The 23,638-nt window shown below is 40.8% G+C and overlaps 1 protein-coding gene across 1 annotated transcript; it reads right to left on the reverse strand.

Annotated features, from left to right (window-relative positions):
* Positions 1–5,296: 5,296 nt before the first annotated feature.
* Positions 5,297–23,533, reverse strand: NIPA1 (NIPA magnesium transporter 1). The gene is made up of 5 exons (XM_007443788.4): positions 23,160–23,533; positions 18,365–18,412; positions 16,091–16,181; positions 14,609–14,769; positions 5,297–13,020 (listed from the first exon to the last, which is right to left on the reverse strand). Exons 1-5 carry the CDS (start codon positions 23,323–23,325, stop codon positions 12,509–12,511), a joined length of 978 nt encoding a protein of 325 aa, XP_007443850.1. The 5' UTR covers positions 23,326–23,533; the 3' UTR covers positions 5,297–12,508.
* Between the last annotated feature and the right edge of the window lie 105 nt (positions 23,534–23,638).

The following is a 23,638-nucleotide window of genomic DNA, read 5'->3' on the forward strand; positions in this document are numbered from 1 at the left end:
TACCATTGGGATACTCTTGGAATCCCCAGTAATTACTGGGTGACCCAACTAAAAAACTACATTGTGGAGCATAAATTGTTAACACAGGAACCCTATGTGGAAGTCTGGTTCCATGTTAATTGGGAGGGGCCTCGACCCAAGTTAGCCAAAATTTTTGTCCAAAAAGAACAGGAGGATGAGAAGGACCTCTGGCTGACTGGACCCCAATGGGGGCCGCCACCTCCTCCTCCTCCTCCTCTTCCTACCGCTCCCCCTCTGGCACCCCCACCCTATCCCGGGCTGCGGAAAGAGCTGGACCAGCTGAACCAAGACATTCAGAACTTGCCCTTTATTCTAAGGTCGGCCAGTGCCTTCCCCATCCGGGAGGTCCCGAACGGAACGAACGTGCAGGGGGTGGCCGTCACCAGTTACGTAACGGTTCCCACCAAACCCAGTGAGTTGAGGGAATTAAAAAAGACCCTCCCTCGTATGCAAGAGAACGCCCATACCGCCGCCGAACAATTGGAACTTTTTCTCGGCCCGGTGGAATACTCCTGGGGGGAACTGAATTACATTTTAGCCCACCTCTATACGCCAGAAGAGAGGGGCCAGATTCGACGAGCCGCGCTTGGGGCTTGGGAGTGAAGGAATGCAAACGTCCCGAATGCCCCGGCCGCAGATACTAAATTCCCTCTGGCAGACCCAAATTGGGATCCCAATAATGCTGCACATCGGCAGAACATGAGAGACATGAAAGAGATGATTTTGGAGGGCATCTGAACAGCAGTGCCCCAGGGGAAGAATTTGACCAAGGCTTTTGAGGTAACCCAGGGGAAGGATGAATCGCCCGGAGATTTTTGTGAGAGGATCCGGGTTGGCCTGACCAAATTCTTGGGCGTGACTCCGGACACCCCAGCCTTTGAGACCTTGTTAAAAATGCAGTTCGTCACCAAAGCATGGCCAGACATTCAGAAGAAGATACAAAAACAGGAGGGTTGGACCGAACAGGGGATAGGGGAACTCCTAAGGATTGCTCAACAGACCTATGTGGGGAGGGAGGAGGTGAAGACCAGGCAAAAAACTCAAATGATGATGGCAGCCGTTCAGGCGGCGGCCAAGAATGAGACGAAGGGGGAGGGATTGAGGGAGGCGCGACCTTCTCCCCATCTGGTCCGGGGACCTTGGCCCCGGAGAGGTGACGTTGACCCCAGAAGGGAGAGGTGGACTGGGGATAGGCAAGGTTGTTTCCGCTGCGGGCGGGTAGGACACTTTGCTCGGGACTGTCAGGTGGATCGCCCCACGGGTGAGAGGAGTTTCCCCCTGTACGAGTAGAGGGGTCATGGTTGCCCAACCGGGACCCACGGGGAACCCTTGGTAAACATCACGGTGGGTCCCACCGGCAAGGAACGGCAGTTCCTCGTGGACACTGGAGCCTCTCGAACATCGCTGTGCCAACCGATCCCAGGGATTGCGAAATCCCGGGGCGCGTCGGTATCAGTGATGGGGGTGGGAGGTTCTCCGGTCAAGGCAGATGTACTGGAGGGAGTAAGATTGGAGTGGAATGGGAAGGAGGTAACTGCAGACGTGTTACTGATCCCACAGGCGGGAGTGAACCTGCTGGGAAGGGATCTAATGGGTAGTCTAGGAGTGGAGTTGTGGAATGTGGAACAGGCAGAAAGGATGTGTTTGTTGCGGGAGGCGGACGTGAAGGTTGTGAACCCTGAGGTATGGGCAGGGGAGGGGGGGCGGGTCAGTTTCGCATCGCCCCAATTAGCATCCCCTTGAAACCGGGGGTGACAGGTTTGCGGCAAGCCCAATACCCACTGTCTCGGGATGGGAGGCACGGGCTGAAGCCCATCATAGATGGGCTGAGGCGGCAAGGGCTGTTGGAACCGGCTATGTCCCCCTTCAACTCCCCTATCTTAGCTGTGAAGAAGAAGAACAATAGTTACAGGCTGGTGCAGGATCTGAGGAGGGTCAACGATTTGGTCTTGGCCCGGACCCCGTAGTGCCTGACCCCTACACTCTGATGGGGAAGATCCCTCCCGGGGATTGGTGGTTCACGGTGATAGACTTGAAGGATGCTTTTTGGTTATGCCCTCTGGCAGAGGAAAGTAGGGATCTGTTCGCCTTTGAGTGGGAAGATCCGGAGACTGGGAGGAAGCAACAACTGAGATGGACGGTGCTGCCCCAGGGGTACACCGAGAGCCCCCTCTTGTTTGGACAGGCATTGGAAGAGAAACTTCCGGGGCCCTGGGGGTTCTCGGGTGCTGCAGTATGTGGATGATTTGTTGGTGTCTGGAGAGAAGGAGGTAAAGGTGAGAGAAGACTCAGTGGCTTTATTGAACTGGTTGGCTGAGGAAGGATTGAAGGTGTCAAAAGGGAAGGTCCAATTTGTGGAAAGGGAGGTCAAGTATTTAGGACATGTACTCTGGAAGGGCGAGAAGTTGATTGATCCTTCTCGGATACAGGGGATAATGCAGTTGAAGCCCCCTCATACTAAAACGGAGGTGCGGCGGTTTCTGGGTCTAGTAGGATATTGCCGGCTATGGATAGATGAGTACATGAGCAAGGCTCAGTTTCTGTATGAGAAGTTGAAAGGATCATCTGACAGGGTAGAATGGACAGACGGGGACACAGAGAAGTGGGAGAATCACGAAGGAGCCTGGTGACGGCCCCGGCTCTGGCTCTACCGAACTTGGCCCACCCCTTTCACCTGTACATTACAGCCCATGGGGGAACTGCCATTGGAGTGCTGACTCAGAGACGGGCTTGGAAATATCAACCAGTGGCCTTCCTGAGCAAAGCCCTAGAACCGGTGGTGAGTGGATGGCCGACTTGTGTGCAAGCAGTGGCTGCCGCTGCTGTACTAGTGACAGAAGGGAAAAAAGTCACTTTTGGGAGCCCCGTGATTGTCCATTCGCCCCATCAGATCTTAAGTGTGCTTAGTCAGCAGGCAGCTGCTTGGATGACAGAAGGAAGGATGTTGAAATATGAGACAGTTCTCCGGATAAGTCCTGATGTGGTGGCAGGAACAGACAGGAATTTGAACCCAGCGGAGTTTCTTGCGGGGAAGCGGAAAGAATGGGAGCCGGCGGAGCACGAGTGCTCCACCCTGTTGCAGCTGCAAACAAAGACCCGGGAGGACCTGTAGGAGGTCCCACTGGAGGAGGGTGAGGTCTGGTTTGTGGATGGGTCTAGCCGAGTAGAGCAGGGACAAAGGAAGTCAGGATATGCGATAGTGACGGCGGAGGGAGAGACAGTAGAGAAGGGGGCACTACCAGCGGACTGGTCGGCCCAGCTGTGTGAAGAGCGCCTTTGTGTACAATGTCTTGAAGTTGCAGATCACTTGCTGGTCCATGGGCTGCAGAAGAGGTGTCGTGTTGGGGGGGGAAGGAACTTGACCTTTATGAAGTCATACTCAGCGTCCATATCATCCACCAAGGCTGGTGTGCCGGGGCATTGCCCATCAGAAGGCGGCACCTTTCAGGCAGTTGGTCGTCAGAAAGATATTTTTTAACAGTGGGTGCGAACACCTCGTGCAGCCATTCCATGAACAACTGCCTTGTGACCCAAGCTTTCGCATTGGCCCTCCACATGACAGGCAGTCTGGCCTTGTTCACACTGTGTTCCTTGAATGCACAAGGGGTCTGGGAATGGTACACCAGTAGTGGCTTAATCTTCAGTGCGCACACAGCAAAAGGGTCAATCTGTCCTTCATGGGCTTGTGCCCCGGCAGTGCCTTTTCCTCCTGCGTGATATAGGTTCTGGTCGGCATCTTCTTCCAGAAGAGCCCTGTTTCACCACAGTTGAACAGTTCTTGAGCGATGTATCCTTCCGCCTTCATGAATTCCACGAATTCTTTCTTGTAGGCTTCTGCAGCGGCCTTCTCAGAACTGGAAGCCTCACCATGTCTTGTCACACTGTGAATGCCACTTCTCTTGTGGAATTTATCAAACCAGCCTCTACTGGCTTTAAATTCTTCACTTGTTGCGCTTGTAGAGGGTTTTTTTTGCAGTAAATCACTGTGCAATTTCCTGGCTTTTTCACAGATCATAGCTTCACTAATGTTATCACCTGTCAGCTGCTTCTCATTCAACCACACTAACAAAAGTTTTTCCACATCTTCCAGCACTTGTGTCCTCTGCTTGGTTAACATCGTTACTCCTTTTGCCACATCAGCTCCTTTAATGGCATCTTTATTCTTCAAAATAGTTGAGATTGTTGACTTCGCCATCTTGTACTCCAAGGCCAGATCAGTCACATGAATACCATGGTTATGCTTTTCTACAATTTCCTTCTTCAATTCAATGGTTATTTTCTTCAAAACCTTATTCTTACCATTCTTGCTCTGCACTTTCTTTTTACCTCCATGCTTGCTCTGCACTTTCTTTGGAGCCAAGCTAAAAAGCACACCAAAAAGCTTCACAGCCAGTGTCTGTCTGCGACCGCGATCTTGCCTACAGGAAGCCACGACCATGTGTCAGAGCAGGGAAGATGGCCGCGAGTCGTGTTCATCACCCAATGCAGAGTTCGCAAACAGAAGCAAAATTTTGCGAACGCTGCTGTTCGTGAACTGAATTGTTCGTGAACAGAAGCGTTCGTGAACCGAGGTATTACTGTATTCCTTTTCAGCTAGCTTCTATTGGTAGTATCGTTTTTGCATTTCTTAATTTAATTTGAAATACTTCAGCTAACCATTTCAAGAACTCTGAAATGGAGTGTCAAAGATTTGTGTGTTTACTTTCTTGGGGGTGGGCACAAAAAGGAAAATAACTGTTTCTATGATTCACATTTCAACTCCTTTGGCATTTATTGATCTTTTATAACAAATGGCTGGTGTGTAGGGACAGAACGAGGGTCAAGACCTCATATATTGCTGTTTGCAATGGAGGAATGTGCAATATTTTCAAACCATTGAAATGGAGAGGATCAAGTTTTACCCATATAGCATGACAGACTCTGAAAGAATATGCAGTAATCAGATAATAGCTCTGCGTATATTTGTGCACAATCGAGATGAGCTGCCATTCAGTTGGATTTCCAGACATAGAACACTGGTGATCAGAAAGCTCATTATTAGGGCTATAGGTGTTTATTTCTTTTCTTGTGTTTCAGAGGTGATACCCCAATCAAAATAATGAACCAGTGAGTTCCCTTCTTACAGATACTCTGAGTTAAAATGATTGTAATATGTATTATGCTATTACAATGTTGAGTTCTGTGAAGGAAATAAGATGAAGGAATGTCTAATAGAACCTCTGTGTAGGATTTATCATCAGGCCAAAACAGAACAAAATCAAAACGGTAGTTGAGTTAGAAATGTCTTTTTTTATTTTAAAACATTACATATTAATAAATAAGATTGTCAGAAACCTTAATAAATAGCCTTTGCTAATTTGCTAGTTTACAAGGCAAATACAACATGCCTATATCTATTTTTTTAAAGCAAAGCTAAAGTTACTGAGCATTTAACAAATCTATATATACATTATTTTGGAAGCTAATAAAATAGTCCTTTTTAAATTTGCTTGTACTAACTATACTGCAACACAATAGCATTTAAGCAACTAAGCCTGTAACATTCACATCTTCTCATCTGTTCCACTGTTTGTGTCCACATGTTAGTTTAAAGCATGTTCATCACCACCTCATCCTACAACATGTAAAACAAGGATCAAATTAGTCTTCTAATTATTGGGCTCCATGTAAAAACTTCTTCCCAAAAGCAAATCCATTTTTAAAAAAAGAAATTAACCTCTGCTAACACCTCTAAATCGGTTTTATAAACCTTTTAGATGGTGTGTATGAGTAATTTACATGTAAATAGAATATACATTTTAACAAATACTTGTTTGCAAATTCACTCACCATACAAGTACATGTATCAAAAAGCCAAGACTGGTCATAGCTTCCTGTTGCAAATTTAATCGTGTGGAAAATGTGTTTACCATTGGTAAATTTTTAAGAAATGCTGCTAAAATAAATTGGCTAATGTTTAGGCAAATACACATAGAATTGGGATGTCAGTGACTTATATTTTTTCTAATTAGTGTTTCTGAAAAATATCCAGGAGATTATTAAAATTATTTGCCTCTAATTTATACGGTATAGCATTTAATTTGTACCCCAAGGGATTAAAATGTTCTCCTTAAGGAGTTTAAGCACCCCCAAGCATAAAATGTAGTGAGAGATGTACATCAACAGCGTATGCAGATTTGACCTTCCAAGGATCTGTGCCATATTTAAAATCTGCTTTAAGAATATGAAAGGATAACACGTTTTCCAATTTAATATTTCAGAATCAAGTGTTTTCATCTTTGGAGCTACTTGCTTCAATAGAACTATATTCAGGATTAATCAAGGCTATTAACTATTATTAAGCAATGTCATATCTAGTGAAATCTCATTTTACTAAACTTTTTACCAGAGCATGAGACCACATGTACAGCTTAACAAATTTCCCCTATTTACTTTGTTTAATAACATTATTATACAAATGGCATAATTTGCATCATTTATGCATATGTTGCTATGCTCAATTCCGATTCAATGGAAATTGTTGAATAATCAGCACTTCCCCCCAATTAATCCATTAAAATTAGGTTTCACTGTATACAAAACCAAACAAGCAATTTTCTTTTTCACATCCATACAATCAGCAACCAAACAGTTTTTGAAAAAAATATTTGGGGTAGTGAGAGTCTAAGAGGCATTTTCAGAACAACTATGCATGTGTTAATTGTAATTCTCATCACAGAATTAACTGAAGAATATTCCAATGTGTTTGGGATTGCAGTCTGTGTCTTGTGTAAGAGTCTGTCAGTGGAGATGGTATAGAAATCTTGTAAAATAAATAATTCTGGAGTAGCTCTATACAGGCAGAGCACTATTTACTAATGCCATTTCTTGAAACAATTCCATTGGAATATAACCATGGTATACTGAAGAATGGAACTTGGAATGTAAAAGGAGTAAATGATAATGAATTAATAAATGAAAGGAAAGGGGAAAAATGTACGTTGAATATCTGTAAAACTAAAGAGAAAGGAGGAGGACATAATAGACCTGAATGAAAATGGCTTGTCTTTATGGAGTGAAACTGATGATTAAGTCATCAGTTGTTACAGAAACTTAGCTACACATTCAGGACTAGGTAACAGCAGAAACTTCAATGATTTGATATTGATAAATTGCTTTACTGCAGACAAGTCAATCATAACTGGTATGCCAGCTACAACCATTCTTGGAGCAGGAGGTTCTACTTATTGTCACTCATGCTTTACACACCCCATTTGGATTATTGCAATTAGCTCTACCTAGAGCTGCCCCAGAAGACTATCCAGAAGCTTAAGCTAGTTCAGAATACAACTACTTGAGCAGTTAAGGGAGTACCGAAGTTCTTCCAAATAATACCCCTATTTTGACAGCTGTATTGGCTGCCAGCTGGTTTTAGGGTGCAATTCAAAATGCTGGTTGCAATCTTCTTTAAAGTACTTAATGGCCCAGGACCTGGATATCTTCAGGACCACTCACCCCCAGAGGCTTCTGTCCATCCAATACAGATAGTCCTCGAGTTACGACACTAATTGGAACTGGAATTTCTATTGCTAAGCAATGTGGTCATAAAGTGTGACATCACGTGACCACATCGCTTAGTGACGGCACTCCCGGAACTCCCTGTTACCATTGTTAATCGAATTCTACTGGTTGTTAGCCAAGGACCTACCCCAATCCAAGCCATTCTGGCCCCAAGCCTCAGTAAGGTAAGGGAGTACCACCAACTCCCCCCCCCACCTATTTCCCCCCCATCTCTGCCCTTTTGGCTATCCTGCACTCTGCCTTCAATGAAACATACAATTTGACTATGGGAGTCTAAGTCTTTGTATACAACTGTATCAGGAGTTACATATGTAAACCCTGCAACATGCTACTCAAGAGAATTAAGAATCTTTGGTACATCATTATACTTTCTAATGAAATGCTTTAAGAGTGTGTTTGATTGTAGTATAATGCTTCCCACACAGCCCACTTAAAACATGTTAATAAACATGAGTTCTGATTCCTTTAAGTGGACAGGCTCCTATCATCAACCCTGCTTACAAATTACGATAAAGCAGAAGTCTTTTGACAGCAGTGAATACTCCTTTTTAGTTCTTCTTGTCTTAACAGTCCAATTTGTGTGGTATTATGTGTAAACCAGGAACCCTAACTCACATTTCCCATAACAAGTCAAGCATTGTTTCCTCCTGATGAATGTAACCAATGTAGCCTGTGTATATGAATCAGGTAATACTCTAGTAAGGGCATGTCGAGGTTTAAGGAAGACCAAAGTTCAAGAGATACCAGCACATTTATTGCCCTGTATGGCATACCACTTCTAACATTATAATAATTTAATCACTGCATCTTTAAAAAACATAGCAAAATATTAACAGAAAAAAGAAACATTAAAAAAATCAGGAAATGGAAGCAGGTCCAGTGCTAGTATTGCTATTATTGTTGGTAACTTTATAGACAGAAAATCAAAAGGGAAGGAAATAATACAATTTGTTAAAATAAGTAGCAAAAATAAGTATTTCTATATTTACCATCTAAAAAGTTAGATGCTACAGATATAAATTACACAGAATGCCAGTGAAACATACAACTTTCTGGAATTTAGCTATAAGGCTGTCTCAACCTAGCAGGCATCAAACTCAAAGCCCAGATGATAAATAACAATATGTATGTCATCCTTATCAAAAAGTTTTCTTTATCTAGAATGCCTTGCTGAAGGGTAACAGCAGCACAAGGAAACTTGGATTGCATAGGGCACATACCCATAGTTTGCTTAACCATAGTTTATTGTATAAACTATGATGACTACTTCATACAACAAAGCCAAAGCCAAACTAACTATATGTAGCTTAGTGCAATGTGTGAACCCAGTTATGGTGTCAGTTGACTCTCTACCCACTGCTACCAAAGCTAGGAGTGGCTGGCTGGTAGGTGTCATCTAGTAGCTTAATTATTTTAGATCAAGATCTGGTAATAGCTTGTCCAAAAATGGTTTTTCTAAAACATTTTAACTTATAAGATTCTACTCTTTAATGTTACATACATATAAAACAAAACTACTACTAAATTGTAGCATTGCTTACAAGCTTGGATGACAAAATACACTTTTGCCCTGAAGCGTTATTTGGAGAATAGTGACATACCTCTTACCATTCTGAACAGATATTAGTTGTCCCAGCCAAGATATCCCAACAAATGCCTCAATCAGTAAAGAACAGCTGATGGATTTTAAATGTGTATACAATTTTAAATGTGCACTATTACCAGCAGGCTAGATTAGGTGCTTTTTCACAGAGGGAAAAACAGCATAAATAACAAGCTGTAATTTGTGATAATTTCTAGAATACTCAAGCCATGTCCCTAAATAATATTTCAAGGAAAACAAAACTGAAATCACCCAAACTGAAAAGCTAGAATTAATAAAATGTGACCGGATCACTGTCAAATGGCCAGAATACTTTGTTTAAAAAGTAACATCGGAAAATAGCTATAGGTAATAATACTGATAATGGATATGAATACTGATTAAGGTCAGGAGCTAAAAGGCCACACCAGCTTGTATAAGCATTCAAGATTTTCTCTGGCAAGCAGAGTGAGTGGATCTCTGCTCAAGCATTTGGGAGAGACTCAAACATTTTTATCTTCCCCATATCAGCGCCTTTCTTTAACCTCTCTGTGCATTACAGGAAGATTTTAATGATCATTAGAAATAATGGCTGGCTTGTAAGCTACCTAGAGCCATTTGGAAGAAGACAGCATAGATATTTCTTAAATAAATAAAGCAAGCCAAACCAGTGTTTGCAGATTAAAGGTTGATTAAAGGTTACTTCAGAAGTTATTTATTCTGATGGGGAGAGAAGTGGCAAAATGACGCCTTTGATGCCAATCTGCCTGTGGATTTTTCCCTTGGCACTTAGCAGGCTCCTTGCCCCACCTGGCTTTGGGGATGTGTGTGTGTGTGTGTGTTTTAAAAGAAAGCCAGACTTTAACATGATTTATTTCCAAAAATGTCTAAGCCCAGTATATGGGCTTTGTTCTGAAGCATGGCCATCCACCCATAAAAACCACAACAGTCAGCTGGGGTAGTAGGGACAGCTCAGTGTGGTAGAGGGAGTGAGACGCTAGTTACCCTTTGTAAAATGGGTGTTTTATGACTGGCTATATTCTGATGCACCCCTTCATTCCCGTGGTGTCTGTTATAGGGAATAAGAACCCCCATTCAGGCTGCCATTAAGTGACAGCATCCATAACACACACTCAAATTTCCAGTGTTCCAAATGTTCAACTAGCTATTAGTATGGATTTTGATCTTTTTTTAAACATACATACAGTCAAACAATCCTTATCCCTAACGTGTGAAGAGCCCTTATAGTAAGCTACCTTATTTTTGAAAGTGACTTCCCATTTGCAATTTTCAGAATTTAAGAGGAATCATAACACTTCTACAGTGATTGCTTATATCCACTGGGAAAAGCAGCTGCCCTGTGCAACTTTCTGCACACACTACAAATAATGTTATTGTCAGAAACTGCTTTTGAAGATCAAGTATGCTTAAAAATGCTTGAGGGTGTGGACAGACACCTATGATATTGGCCAGAGTCTGTTTCTAACTCTGATGATGCCAAAACAACAAAATGTGTGTCATGACATAATGACACAAGTGCCAGTATTTTGTACTTGCATCATGACATCACAAGCAAATATATAAGGGCAGAGTTTGCACTCGGTGCATAGTGTGTTTCTTGTTCCCCTCACAAGCACCTGTGGCTCATATGCCTCCTGAATTCAGAAACTTAATTTTAAATGCAGTGAATTTAAAAAGTAATGTATGCTTACAAGTTCAACAAAAGGGCATACATAATAATAAATAAAAACTGGTCTGGCAAAGTATTCATGTACCTATTTTATACAGTATTTCTTTGAAACTGACATGAAACTGTTATTTCTATGACAGACTTCACTATCTTTAGATCAAGTCACGGTAAGGAACCTGCAAACACACTCAAAGCTGCTGAATCAAATCTAGTAAGTTACCTAGGAAAAAAACAACCCTTAATTTCTGAATCAAAAAATCCTACTTTAATTTAGCAGTTTTTTATACTGAGGGGTTTGTTCTTTAGTATAGTGGAAACAAAAGCCCATTGTTTTTTTCTGTTCTTCCACGTTAGTGACAACCATTTCCAGACCCTGCTGAAGAATCACTTAGTCAATCTGGATATTTTTCCCTTAACAAAAATCAACATTTTTCTTTCATCTCACAAATTCCTTTCATAATGCCTAGTTTAACTCTAAAAGTGCCAGTTCAAAACCTGACAAAAGATGCTATGCAATAGTTTACTGGGATTTGTTAGGGAAAACTGTCTAGGAAATGTAATTTAATATTATTATAATAGAATACTTCTGTTCTAAACAAACACCAGTTGGAAGTGCATAGAAGTTACCCCATAGTAATTCAAATATCATTTTAGTCTCTCTCTGCTTTTATAGGTTGATAAGCATGAGGACACCCAAATGTTAAGAGAACACAAACTGCCCCATGAAAGTTATCTTGTTAGAATAGAAAAGGCACTGAAGTAGTTTCCAGCTGTTTACAAATGACCTACCAAAAAAGGTAGTAAGTAGTTATGATCTATCACATCCCTCACATTGTTTTATGTTAATTAAAAGCTCCTGAATTAATGTAATGTGTTGACATACATTAAGTGCTTCATGTGAACAAAAGGCATAGCTGTCAACTAAGTGCTGTATTTACTTAGATTTGTGAGCAACTTTCAGCTGGTATGAGAGAGAACACATGTTAAGATATAAACACACTGCCCTAGTTTTGGACATAATTATGAATTCCACATCATCAGTCCAAATTGCAGAGGCAATCAGAGAAAGAACGAACCATATCAACACACAGAGTCTGTAGCAATGGTTGTGGAATCTTCAAATACATCCGGAAGAATAATGAAGTTTGATACATAGCTGAAAAGTTAAATAGAAAGAAAATCCCAACTAGTTTTTGAAGTGTATCTACATTTTTAAAAAGGGCTATTGATCACTCATGGCATTTGCTCAGTTGCAGACAAAAAGTGCTGACAGTTGATTCACACAACCAGAAGTTTCTGGATAACCATTTGAAAAGATTCCTGGATCTTTATACGCCAAAATAATTCAATCCTACACTACATAAATAATCTTTTAGGATAAAGAAATACATTAGCTTCTGTGGTGATGCAATTCTTATCCCATTTGCTATGAGGTTTAGAAAATCATTCATTTGATACCATAAGATACAAAGCATGACAATAGTCCTAGAGAAATTGAATTAAGAACGCTAATTCATTTCACATATTCCAGCAAGGAATGAAAGGCGGTGTTATTCTCAAAGATTAGAAATTAAAGATGCTATCATTTCTCTGGCCTAAAAATTTGAAGATGCTATCATTCTCTGGATTATCCAATTCCTTTGAACATTAAGAACTTAATCAGTCTTCATATTAGGCTTATTCAAATCACCGATATTGAAATTGAATTCTTTGAAGACTTGTATAAGAACAATTCCAATAGATACAGTGGTGAACCCACAAGCCATCCCCAAGAAGTCAACAACACCAACATTACTCCATTCTCTGAACAAAATGGCTGACGCCAGCAAGACAAGAGTGGTGAATACTACATAGTAGATGGCACCAAACACTGAGGAGTCAAAACATTCTAGTGCCTTGTTGATGTACCTAAACTGAATTATTATACTACATCCCAATACTGCTAGCAGAACCAAACACAGATATAATGCTCTTTGACTTGATGGGTTATTGTGAAAGATATCCTGAGCAGCCAGTCCAATTCCTTTGGTACTAGGCACAGTAAAACTTCCTAACAATGAGCAAATACTGATGTAAACCATAATGTTAGTGGGTCCATGAGCGGGTGCAATCCAAAAGATAAGTAGAAGCAGCATGAGAAGCACAATACAGAGGTAACCCACGAATACTGAAAAACAAAGAGAATATAATAGCATAATTAAGCTCTACCAAATACTACTTTATGAAGACAATTCTATATTATATGGTGTATATCCAAAATTCTGGAAATTACAATCATCCATACTGTACATCGTTTATATAGTTGACATTAACTCACACTGGCTTGAAACAGACAATCTTCCAAATTATATTTTGCAGTAAACTTCTTTAGCTTAATGGCCTTTAGATTGGAATGACCTTTATTTCCCAGCTGGCACTCCAGTGTAATGGGAACTGTACCCTAACACATCTGGAAAGGATTGGGTTTGGAAAGACTACTACCTGAAGGACTGTGAGGGTTGTCCGTAGACACTCATTCCTTCTCTTAAGTCCTTGTTTCCCCTCTGAATCAAACCATAATATGCAATCCCTAATTTGTGCTCCTGGTTTTAATAGTCTGTTGCTTAACTTACCATGGCAAACTATACTTTTGATTAAAAAAATGATCTTTCAAAATGCATTTTTTTGTTTTCATATAAATTGAGTACTGCAGAGCATATCTAAATCATCTTCCATGTTATTCATCATGGGCTGGTCAGTCATCAGGCTTAATTAAGCCATGTAAGCTTGTACCCTTATCTCCTCCTACATCTGGAAAAAGTCTGAGAATAAAGCCATAAGTAACTAAGCATAGACCATGCTTTATTTTTTGATTTCTTCAGGGAGACAAAACTGCAGTTCAGAGTTTGCATATCGTGCTACGATAGGATATATGTTAACCACAAATAGCTTATTAATCATGCCTATTCTTGGAAGCAGTCAGTGGTTCACTCACCACTAAATCAATTGTGTTATATATAGATCCTCCCCAATCTGGTCCATTTGGAGCTACAATTTCCAGAACTTCTAGCTATCATGGTCTTTGGCTAAGAATCTGGGGAGCTGCAATCCCAAACAGAGCTGGAAGAGACCAATGGATTCCTTCCATTTGTGTTAAAAGCCATTCAAATAAATACAAGAACTATACATTATCCTTTATTCTATGAACTCTAACAATAATTATTACATCTAAGATCATTACTTACTATTTTAATTTCCAGCCTTCCTTGGTTGAATTTATACATTCATAGCACTTATTTGTAATCCCGAGTAATAAGGCTGCTTAAACCCCATGAATTGAAACTATGCACAAGTACAACTAATTTCTTCTTTATTATTCAATGAACTATATAAAAATCTTTACCTAGTAAGATAGCAAGCTTATTTTAAGCCTCATTAATTTTTTCTTTAAATTTTATTTCTTATTTTTATGTTATTCTTGCCTTATTTTCTACAGTTGTAACTCTGACTGTAGCTATTGGGAAATAAGTCTAACTTATTTCCCAATAGCTGGTTAAAAAAAGAGTTATGCTTAGGATTGTGGAGCAAATGAGTTCCCATAATTAAAGTTGAAAGAGCAGGAAAGAATCGATGCATTCCTTTTACAACACAACGTTATTTGGCAACAAACACAAAGTGAGCCAATATCACATGTTGGAGCAACTTACACTTCTCTATGTCTTTTTCTTGTGACTCAGATTTACTTGGCAACATGGTTAACCGAAAGAATTAAATACCTGGATTTGTAAGCTTTTCTTCAAGTTCAGCCTGAGTGGTGACACTTTCGGACTTTGGGGAATGAATGATGAGAACAACAGAACCTGCGCAGCTCAGGAGGCAACCCAATTTGCCCAAAATGTTCAGTTTCTCTTTCAGTAGATAGGAAGCTAAAATGGACCTTAGAAAAAGAGGGTCAAAGAGAACATTTGAATCAAGTTTTACATGCAATAAGATGGGGCGTCCACAAAGAAGTGTTCCAAAAATCAAAGTGGCAACCATGTGATTGAACTCCTGGCCCTTTTTTATGTGATGCACATAATCATGGATTATTATTCATTCAGTTGGGGCCATCTTCTTGACTGTTTTGATTCCCCTTGTCGATGTCCCTTCTGTAAGTTATTATTCAACAGCCTTTGTTTCAGAAGATAGCTTTCTTTGTTGGTTTAAACCAGTGTTTCTTAACCTTAGCAACATTAAGATGTATGGAGTTCAACTCCCAGAATTCCCCAGCCAGTAATCTGGGCTACATTTTAACATTTGAGTTTGGTCTGGCAAGTGGGAATGCAAAATAGGAAAGGAGTGGTTCCCTGCTGCATTTTGTATCAATGAAAGGCATCCTTTGACTGGATTTCTCCTGCAAAACGCATGTGGGATTTTTTTTAAGCTATAGAACATTTCTTGCAGCTGCTCATACAGGATTGGTTTTCTTAACAGATCCAGCAGGATTGTGCAGCACCAGAGATGTGAAACCTCTTTTAAAAATACCAGCTGCCCTTGAGGCTTACTTCATGATGCTTTGGACAGAGAGAGGACAGGGCAATGCGTGGCAAAAAAGCCCAACAGGAATACAATATATGGACGTTAACCTAAAGATTTATTTGAGAAAGGATAGCTATCTGAGGCAAAGTCCTAGAGATATCAGCCTATCTTCTTACTGTGACTTGCTGGGGATTAAATCACTTTTTAGCCCAGGATACAATTCCAGAGCATGAACTTTCAAAAGAAACACCAGGAGAGCCACTTAACTAATTGAAAAATTCAAAGGATGCACCTCATTTAAGCCAGGATCTCTGAGAATCCAAGGACAGTTTATTTGAGTAGCTGAGGGTTTTAAGCACATTTACATTTCAGTATTAGAGGGATGAAAACATCTGTCCAGCCTCACAGTAAACCTTTGAAAATGGCTTTCTTTGCAAAAAAAAAAAAAAAGCTTTATCTGCACATTTCAGAGGGTAGAAAGAAACCTTTAAAAATCCACAACTGGTATCTCTTTCTTAAACTAAGGATCGAAAGGGAAGATAGGGGGGAAAAAAACCACTAGGTTATTTTCAATGCAGATGAATAGAACAGAGAAACAATTAAATACTTATTGGCAGTAGCAGTAATAAAAACCAATAATAGGAATGAAAATTGAACCCCGCTGCATAGAAGACAGGTACCCAAAGGGATAGTCTGATTTGAAGGAAAAAAAAAAAAAGCAGAACAGAAATAATCCTTACCCGAATGGAACTCCAAGTGCTCCAAGCGGAGTCACCAGAACAGTAGGAACTGCAGTATAAGCTAAGAAATTCCCAATCTGGCCAAGAGCCACTGTGGAAAAAAACACAAATATGTGAACAGAAAACCAAATAAAACATTCTGATAATGACTGATCGAACTCCAGGGTATCAGCGTTTTATTGCTTTATTGCTTCACTGTTTGGCAGCTTTATTGTTAATGATTTGCCATCCTATTTTAACCTGCTGTGTGTTTCTCTGGCTGCATTTTAATTAATTAGTATGATTGTACCTTATATTCATGGGCAGGGAAACTAGTAAATAGTGAGGAGGGGATATTCTTTTTTAGCCTTTAGAGGCAGAAAGAGGAAGCAGAAAGAATGATGGCACTGTCATTAAAGCAATAACTACTGTATTTCTGTATCTAAATCACAGCGCTATTTATATCACCACCACCCAAAAGTAGACAATTGCTGAGTGCTAGCTGGCTAATGATCCAAGAAGTTTGGGTCTTCAGAAGGGAAAAGTTGAGCACCCGTAGCTCTGGAACTGAGAGGCCACAGAGCTGTGTCTAAGGGATTCTGATTTTGCTTCTGGCCCTAGATTTTTTGAGATCCTGATAAGCCAGAGGGACAATGGGGAAGTGAAGCTGTTGGGAAGCTGCAGCCATTCTCAACGCTTCACATGCAAGTAACATCAAAACTGACATCAGTAGCACAGCATGGAACACTTTCTGGGCTATGACTTTAGGCATACAAATGGCACAGTTTTAGGTATTTTGCAGCAATCTCATGATGCAAATGACATACAGTATTGAATTCCTGCCATTTGTGTGATGATGTCGTAATGTTTGTGACATCATGTGCCATTCCACGGACGCCAACGGCTGCTATTTCCTCTTGCCCACAAAATCTCATTGACTACTCTCAGACCTCACTAAACTGTTTATTTTGGATATAGATTTCCATTTTGTACTTCTGCAAACGTTGGTGCCCCCTCCTGGTAAATAATCCTGAATAGAGTCAGTGTAGATGATATTTAACTAAAATGACTACTGCTCTGCATTGGTATAAAGTGGCTTGGTATATTCTCAGCGCGTTTTGTGCTAGCTGAACATCACATTTCCTAGCATCATATTTCAACCTTTCCCAAGCTGGTGTTTTCCAGGTGTGTCTGGATTACAATTTTTGGGCATTCCCAGCCTGCAAGGCAACACCGATTGGAAAATTTAGACAGTTGGAATTCCAGTGTATCTGGGGGTCAGCAAATGGTGAAGACTGCCATGTTTACTTAGGATTATGTCATCAACAAAACCAAAAGGAATTGCAAGCAATCTAAATTGCCACACCCAAGTCATATCTATCTATCTATCTATCTATCTATCTATCTATCTATCTGTCTGTCTGTCTGTCTGTCTGTCTGTCTGTCTGTCTGTCTGTCTGTCCGTCCGTCCATCCATCCATCCATCCACCCATCCTCTTTTCACATCAGTCCTATTCCAGATGACAGCTTAAATAGTCTTGCCTGTTCTTGAAAAAGATAGCAGAATTGGTCCTGGTTAGTACTTGGATGGGAGAAACCACAAAATCCCAAGGCTGTAAATTAGACCAGAAGTCAAAATAGTATTTTACAAAAAAGCACTGGAAAACCAGTTCTAATATTGCTATTTAATAAACTACATGGACAAATTCATAAAAGGAGTTGAGTTTAATTTGAGAGAAACTACCTTTTTTATTCCTGCAAAACTATACATGTTAAGGAAAAAAAGATATGCATCGCCAATACATTTTTGTGTCTAACAAGGAGATAATTTCAGTAAATTCTGATTTGACCTTATCCAATCTGGCTCCCTCCGGTTGTACTGGGAAAATTACTCCCAGCAATTATTACCCAATACCTCCGGATGGAAAATCATTCAGATTTTGACTTCCCCTTGTAGATATCCCTGGATGAAAACTATTTTATACTTCAGCTATGTTGACTGAGAGGGCTATATAGTTTGGCCAAAGCCACCATACTCTATGGTGTGGAATGAATGAATGTGCTGCCAACAAGAAAAGTATCAGTGAAACACTGTCCTCATATCAAAATGTGCTAGGCTGAGCATGTCAACAACTTTCCTTCAAGGAGAGCACTCAGATATATTGGACCAGAGTTCTGACCATCACTGTTGATCATATCCCTAAGAGTTATTGTCTAACACATCTGTGTAGAACAGTACCCTTCCCCAAGATGGTGTTAAGATATAAATTGTTCAAATATAGAAGGTATACTTACTTGCAATAGTACCTGACCACCACACTATATCAGTTAAATATGAAGTCCCTGGATAAGTGAAGAATAAAAAAATAGATCATCAGTTTAAATAAAAATATATATTTTATAGATACAATTTTCCATAGCTTCAACAATATGTTAACTCTACCACTACCCACCTTATACAACTAATTATTTAGCCAAGGTATATGAAGCAATTCATACCTTTGTTGTATAACCATGTGAGTCAGTATTACTTTATATAGTTTGCTTCTAGTGAAGGTAATCAATCAATGTCCCTGGTATGATTATTAGTAATTCAACTATTAAGGAAGTGGATATGTGCATGTTTTCCCCCCCTTAAATCATATTATCGGATTAAAGTATTTGGAAAGTATTCCAGAAAAATAGATTTCTGAAATTGTTCTTGAGCATCACTATTGAGCCTCATCAAATGAGACATAAACAGGTATGCACATATGCCTTCAATATTCATGAAAAGGTTGGATTTGATCTGTTTAAAAATTCATAGATGTTTTGTTTTTTGTAGAATTTGACATAACCATTATGCCTGTTTTTAAGATCTGAAATATATTTTGTAATCTTTGTAGGCCTTTTCAGAAGATAATCTGTTCTTGTCTTCTACAGATATGAATAAAAGTAGAAATGGAGATGAAGTTAGAAACAAGCATATCTGCCTAACTTTCCATGCTGTGCCTCAGTCTCTACAAAGTACAGTATTTGGAAAACATTGGAAGGTATTTTGGAAAGCACAAAAGATTGTTGTCAACCAGTGCTGCCTAATCAGGATCCAACTGTTATCTTTTATCCATAATTTGTATTGTTGAAGATTTCAGTATTTGCGTAGTAAAAATAGCAAATTATAAGTATTTGGTATAGAAAAGCATGAAGCCCAATGCTTTGCCTTATCGCACTAATGTGAATGTAAAATTTACATTATTAATGTTAGCTTACGTGTTTTCCTCTATCAAGACACCAGGACAAGAAATCATCCAATGGGTGGAGAGTAAGAACATACAATAGAAAGTATTTGTTTACTCAATGGATAATTAACCTGAGGAATTTATTACTATAGGATATGGTGATAGCCACTACCTTGACTGGCTTTAAAAGAAAGCTGAAGACGGTGTATGGAGAATAGATCTATTAAGTCTTGAAGCCACAGTGTTCATGGTGGGTTGGAGGGAGCCTGCCTCCCAATTCCAAATGCAAGTGAGTAACAGTGAGAGAGGGGGTGTTTCCATGTTCTGCTTGCAAAGCCCAGAGGAATCTGGTTAGCCGCTGTGAGAAGCAAAATGCTGGATTAAGTTTCAATCCAGTAGGTTGTTCTTATGTTCTTGTTAGTCTCCAAATTATATTTCGTTTTTAAAAAGCCTGACAAAAACTTATGCATATAAATATTATTCCCCACATAATCCTCAAAAGAGAGCAAAAACAATGACAAGTGAGCCTAACAGGCTCTTTAAAAAACCAACCCTTCTACTTTTTAGTTCAGAATTGTTTACACAAAGCAAAAGGGGAGCCTGAATTCATGAAAAGTAAGTGATTGTGGAAAATGCAAACTAGACATGCTAGACAACTACAGAACACTGTCAGCTGGTCTGGATGGGGCTCCAAATAATTAGCTTCTATGTACATATCAGGTAAAATCAGCATCAGCAAACAATTAGAGATCTTTTTATAAACAGTACATTTTTTTCTCTTTTTAAATTGCTATTTGATAGAATATCTCAATTGCTAAGGGGGGGGGGAAGACTTTCAAAAATAGACACCTGAACAAAAAACTCAATTACAACGTGCTATTGCCCAATGTGTTTGATGTTGTATCTATATGTAATGCCACTAATTAAGTTTTGGAAATGGCACACACATGTCCACAAGAGTTAACAAAGCAGGAACAACAGAGATGGTGCTGCATATGTGGTTCTAATTTGACATTGCTCTTCTATCTCATTTTCCTGGAGGACTCATAGCCACTTCACGGCAAAATAAGCCCTGATCTGGGTTTAGATTACATGCTGGATGTGGTTAAAAGCTGTTTATATCATAGGTATAAGTAGCAGTTAGGACACTCATCCTTGACCACAATTTAATCTATAGCTTGTGACAAGTCAGTCATCTAACCAAACTAAATCAAACCAAAATATGGCTTCAAACGTTATGGCAATCAGGTCAGTATATAAGGTTTATTTTTGAGAACTTAATGTATCTAAAATGTTATAATTTCCCCTGCCAATAAATAAATAATCAAGGTCCTGTGTATGTGGGATATCAACTGTACACAGGCCATCATGTACAGTAGTCCATGTGGTAGGCATAGATTAAGTAAAGTATATTACACCGTATTCTTTTCGAAAGAAAGTAGAAAATATTTCTCAGATAGTTTAATTACTCTTAATTCCATTGTTCTTCCCAGGAGCACAAGGCAGCATAACTCTAGATTTGAACCTGAGTCTTTCTGTTCTTAATACAATAAATATCTGAATACACATTCCTTCTACATTTGAACATGAATAGTCATTTCAGTGCATCCAACTCTATTTCTTAAGTAATGCAATGCAAAGAAAAAAAATTCTGTACTCAGAGGTGCATTAATTTATATATGCAGTTCCTTGTCCAAGCATGGAAATTTTTCTATATATCAGTCACCTTCTCCAGAATGGAACAAGCACATTGCATTTCGATTCCTTATATTAACTAAGTAATAAAACTGGTAAAGCGGTTTTGAGACCAAAAGTATATTTCAACTGCATGTGATACTTTCACACTCTTCATGATCAAAATAATTTGCCAAAGAATTCTAAGGATGAAACGTTTGCTGTTGGTCAATGATAAGAATTCATGGCAACTTGATGAAAAAAAAAACGGCAAAGTTATTAAGATACTTATGTTACTTTGAATACAAATTACTCTCTTATTTGAAGAGAAACCTGTCAAAATAAGTTACTACTTATTTTGTTGTTGTTTGAATGCTTCGTTTATTAATCTCAAACAATCAAAGAGCTGGATTTTAGAGATCAATACCATGGTGTTATATGTAACTAGCTAGAGCCAGTAGGGAGATCAGAGAAATATCTGAGACTGTAGAGTCTTACAGTAGGACTTCTTTGGGGTGCAGAGCTGAATGGCCTTGTAACAGAATTGGGAACAGACTGAATGCAAGGATCCCCCCAAAGACCAACTTTGGCATGCAACAGCTTATATTAGAAATGCCAGTATCATCCTTCTGGCCATATCTGACTTCAGCATATAGCTGCTATTAACGTTAGGCACTCCTACAAGAATATATAGTCCTTCTTCAGTGAATGAGCTTACTGGACAAAAATGGCCCGTTAACACGACAGAAGTGCAGTTAAAGGTGGATCTGAGGGCTTGCATGCTTGCTGTATTGACAGGAGAACTAATGATCATCACCAAAGGCCAGAGAGCAGTGCAAATGGCTATAGAACCCTATGGGAGGACTGGATGAATTGTGTGTATTTTGCTAACACAGAGTCTTCCATGTGCCACTTGGCAAACCGTCTCTGAAGCTCTGATCGGATATACGTAATGCATCAAGAGACATGATACGATACACTGTGCTTTTGTCCTAGTATGAATCCAGTTTAGAAAATGTAGTTTAAATTACAGGAAGGCGGAATCCAGGTAAATGTCTTTACAGTATGCCCGATGTGAAAGTGGAATCAATTACCCCAGAGACGTGGTGGGTTTCCATTCACTGGGTAGCCTTCTGCCTGGGTGCTTTCTTTTCATTCCTGCATAGATTATATTTGACAGTCTAAATCAGTGTTTCTCAAACTTGGCAACTTTAAGACGTGTGGACTTCAACTCCCAGAATTCCCCAGAAGCATGGCTGGCTGGGGAATTCTGGGAGTTGAAGTCCACACGTCTTAAAGTTGCCAAGTTTGAGAAACACTGGTCTAAATGGTCTCGTCCAAACTCTGTGATTCTATAAGAAGCCCCTCAGGGTCAATTGACTTTAAAAAGCATAAACTCAGATTATAAATACAAAGTGCAAACTTCATCTGAGTCTGTAATGCACTATAGCATCTGCCGGAATAAGGAATAAATCTCACTAGGAATGTTTGAAGAGGCTGTCTGAACCCCTAGTTCCTGACAACTGGGAGATTTTCTTTAGCGTTCACGCTCCGTTATAATCCTTTGCAAGTCGAGTACCTATGCTCATCATGCAGGCATAAGTGACTTTTGAAAGAGTAGTATGATTACAGACTTGAACAAGAAAACAACAATAAGCTGGGGGGGTGTGGATTGAGAGTTGAAGGGTTAGCCACCGCCTGTGGTAGCTGTACACCCTTACCCCGTGGAGGGGGGGTAACACAGTCATGCTAAATTCTTAGGTTTGATACTGCCTAAAGCCAAAGATAATGCCTAGGGAGGAACAAAGGTTAGGGGAAAGTAATTGAATTAGATACCCTCTAGCATGGAATGCAGCAGTCTGTTTTAAGGCAGCCTTCCCCAACTTAGCGCCCGGGCTGGGAATTGTGGGAGTTGTAGTCCGACCCCCCTGGGGGCCCTGGGTTGGCCGGGGAAGGCAGTGGTGAGGCCTTGATTTACTGAATGTTCCGATTATTCGCTCCCGGAGGGTGACCTCCGTGCAGGGAAGCAGGGGGCTCCGGGAGAGGCGGCGTACGAAAGCCGGGGTGGGCTCGGCAAAGTGGGAGGAGATCCCGAAGAGGATGCTAGCTGTTGCAAAGACCTCGGAGCGCTTCTGCTGCAGCCCGAAGCCCAGAAAGGGACGGGGACCGGGGGGAGCAGGCCCGGGGGAGCCCCCTACCTCGTCCTCTTGCCCGCACGATCCCTTTCTTCTGCAGCACGAACGTGGAGCCGTTGACCAGGCTGGACACCACAGCCACGCTCAAGCCCAGCGAGACCGCAGCGGGGCCGGGATTCGGCGAGCCCGCGTCTCCTGCAGCCACTGCTGCGCCGACAGCCATCCTCATGCCCGGGCGGCGGTGCCAGCGCCAAGGACGCCCAGCTGCTCGGCCAGCCTCTTTCTCTCTCCTCTTTCTCCTCAGCCGGCCAGGAACCGGCGGCGGCTCTGCGGGATCCGCCCTGAACCACAAACTCCTCCCCCAGCGCCGGCGGCGGCGGCGGCTGCTGCTGCGATCTCAGCGCCCTCTGGCACCAGAAGCCCCGCAGTAAAACCGAGGGGTCTCTGCCCTGGGCGGTCTCTGCCCCGAGCGCCAGCGGAGGTGGGGGGAAAAGAGCAGAGCGCGGGTAGGGGACTCTGCCCGTTTTCGCATCGGCAGCCCC

The sequence above is a fragment of the Python bivittatus genome, unplaced genomic scaffold, assembly GCF_059951505.1.
Source record: "Python bivittatus isolate LINGU-HERP-01145 unplaced genomic scaffold, Pbiv_v1 ctg000350_np1212, whole genome shotgun sequence".
NCBI classification, from domain to species: Eukaryota; Metazoa; Chordata; class Lepidosauria; order Squamata; family Pythonidae; genus Python; species Python bivittatus.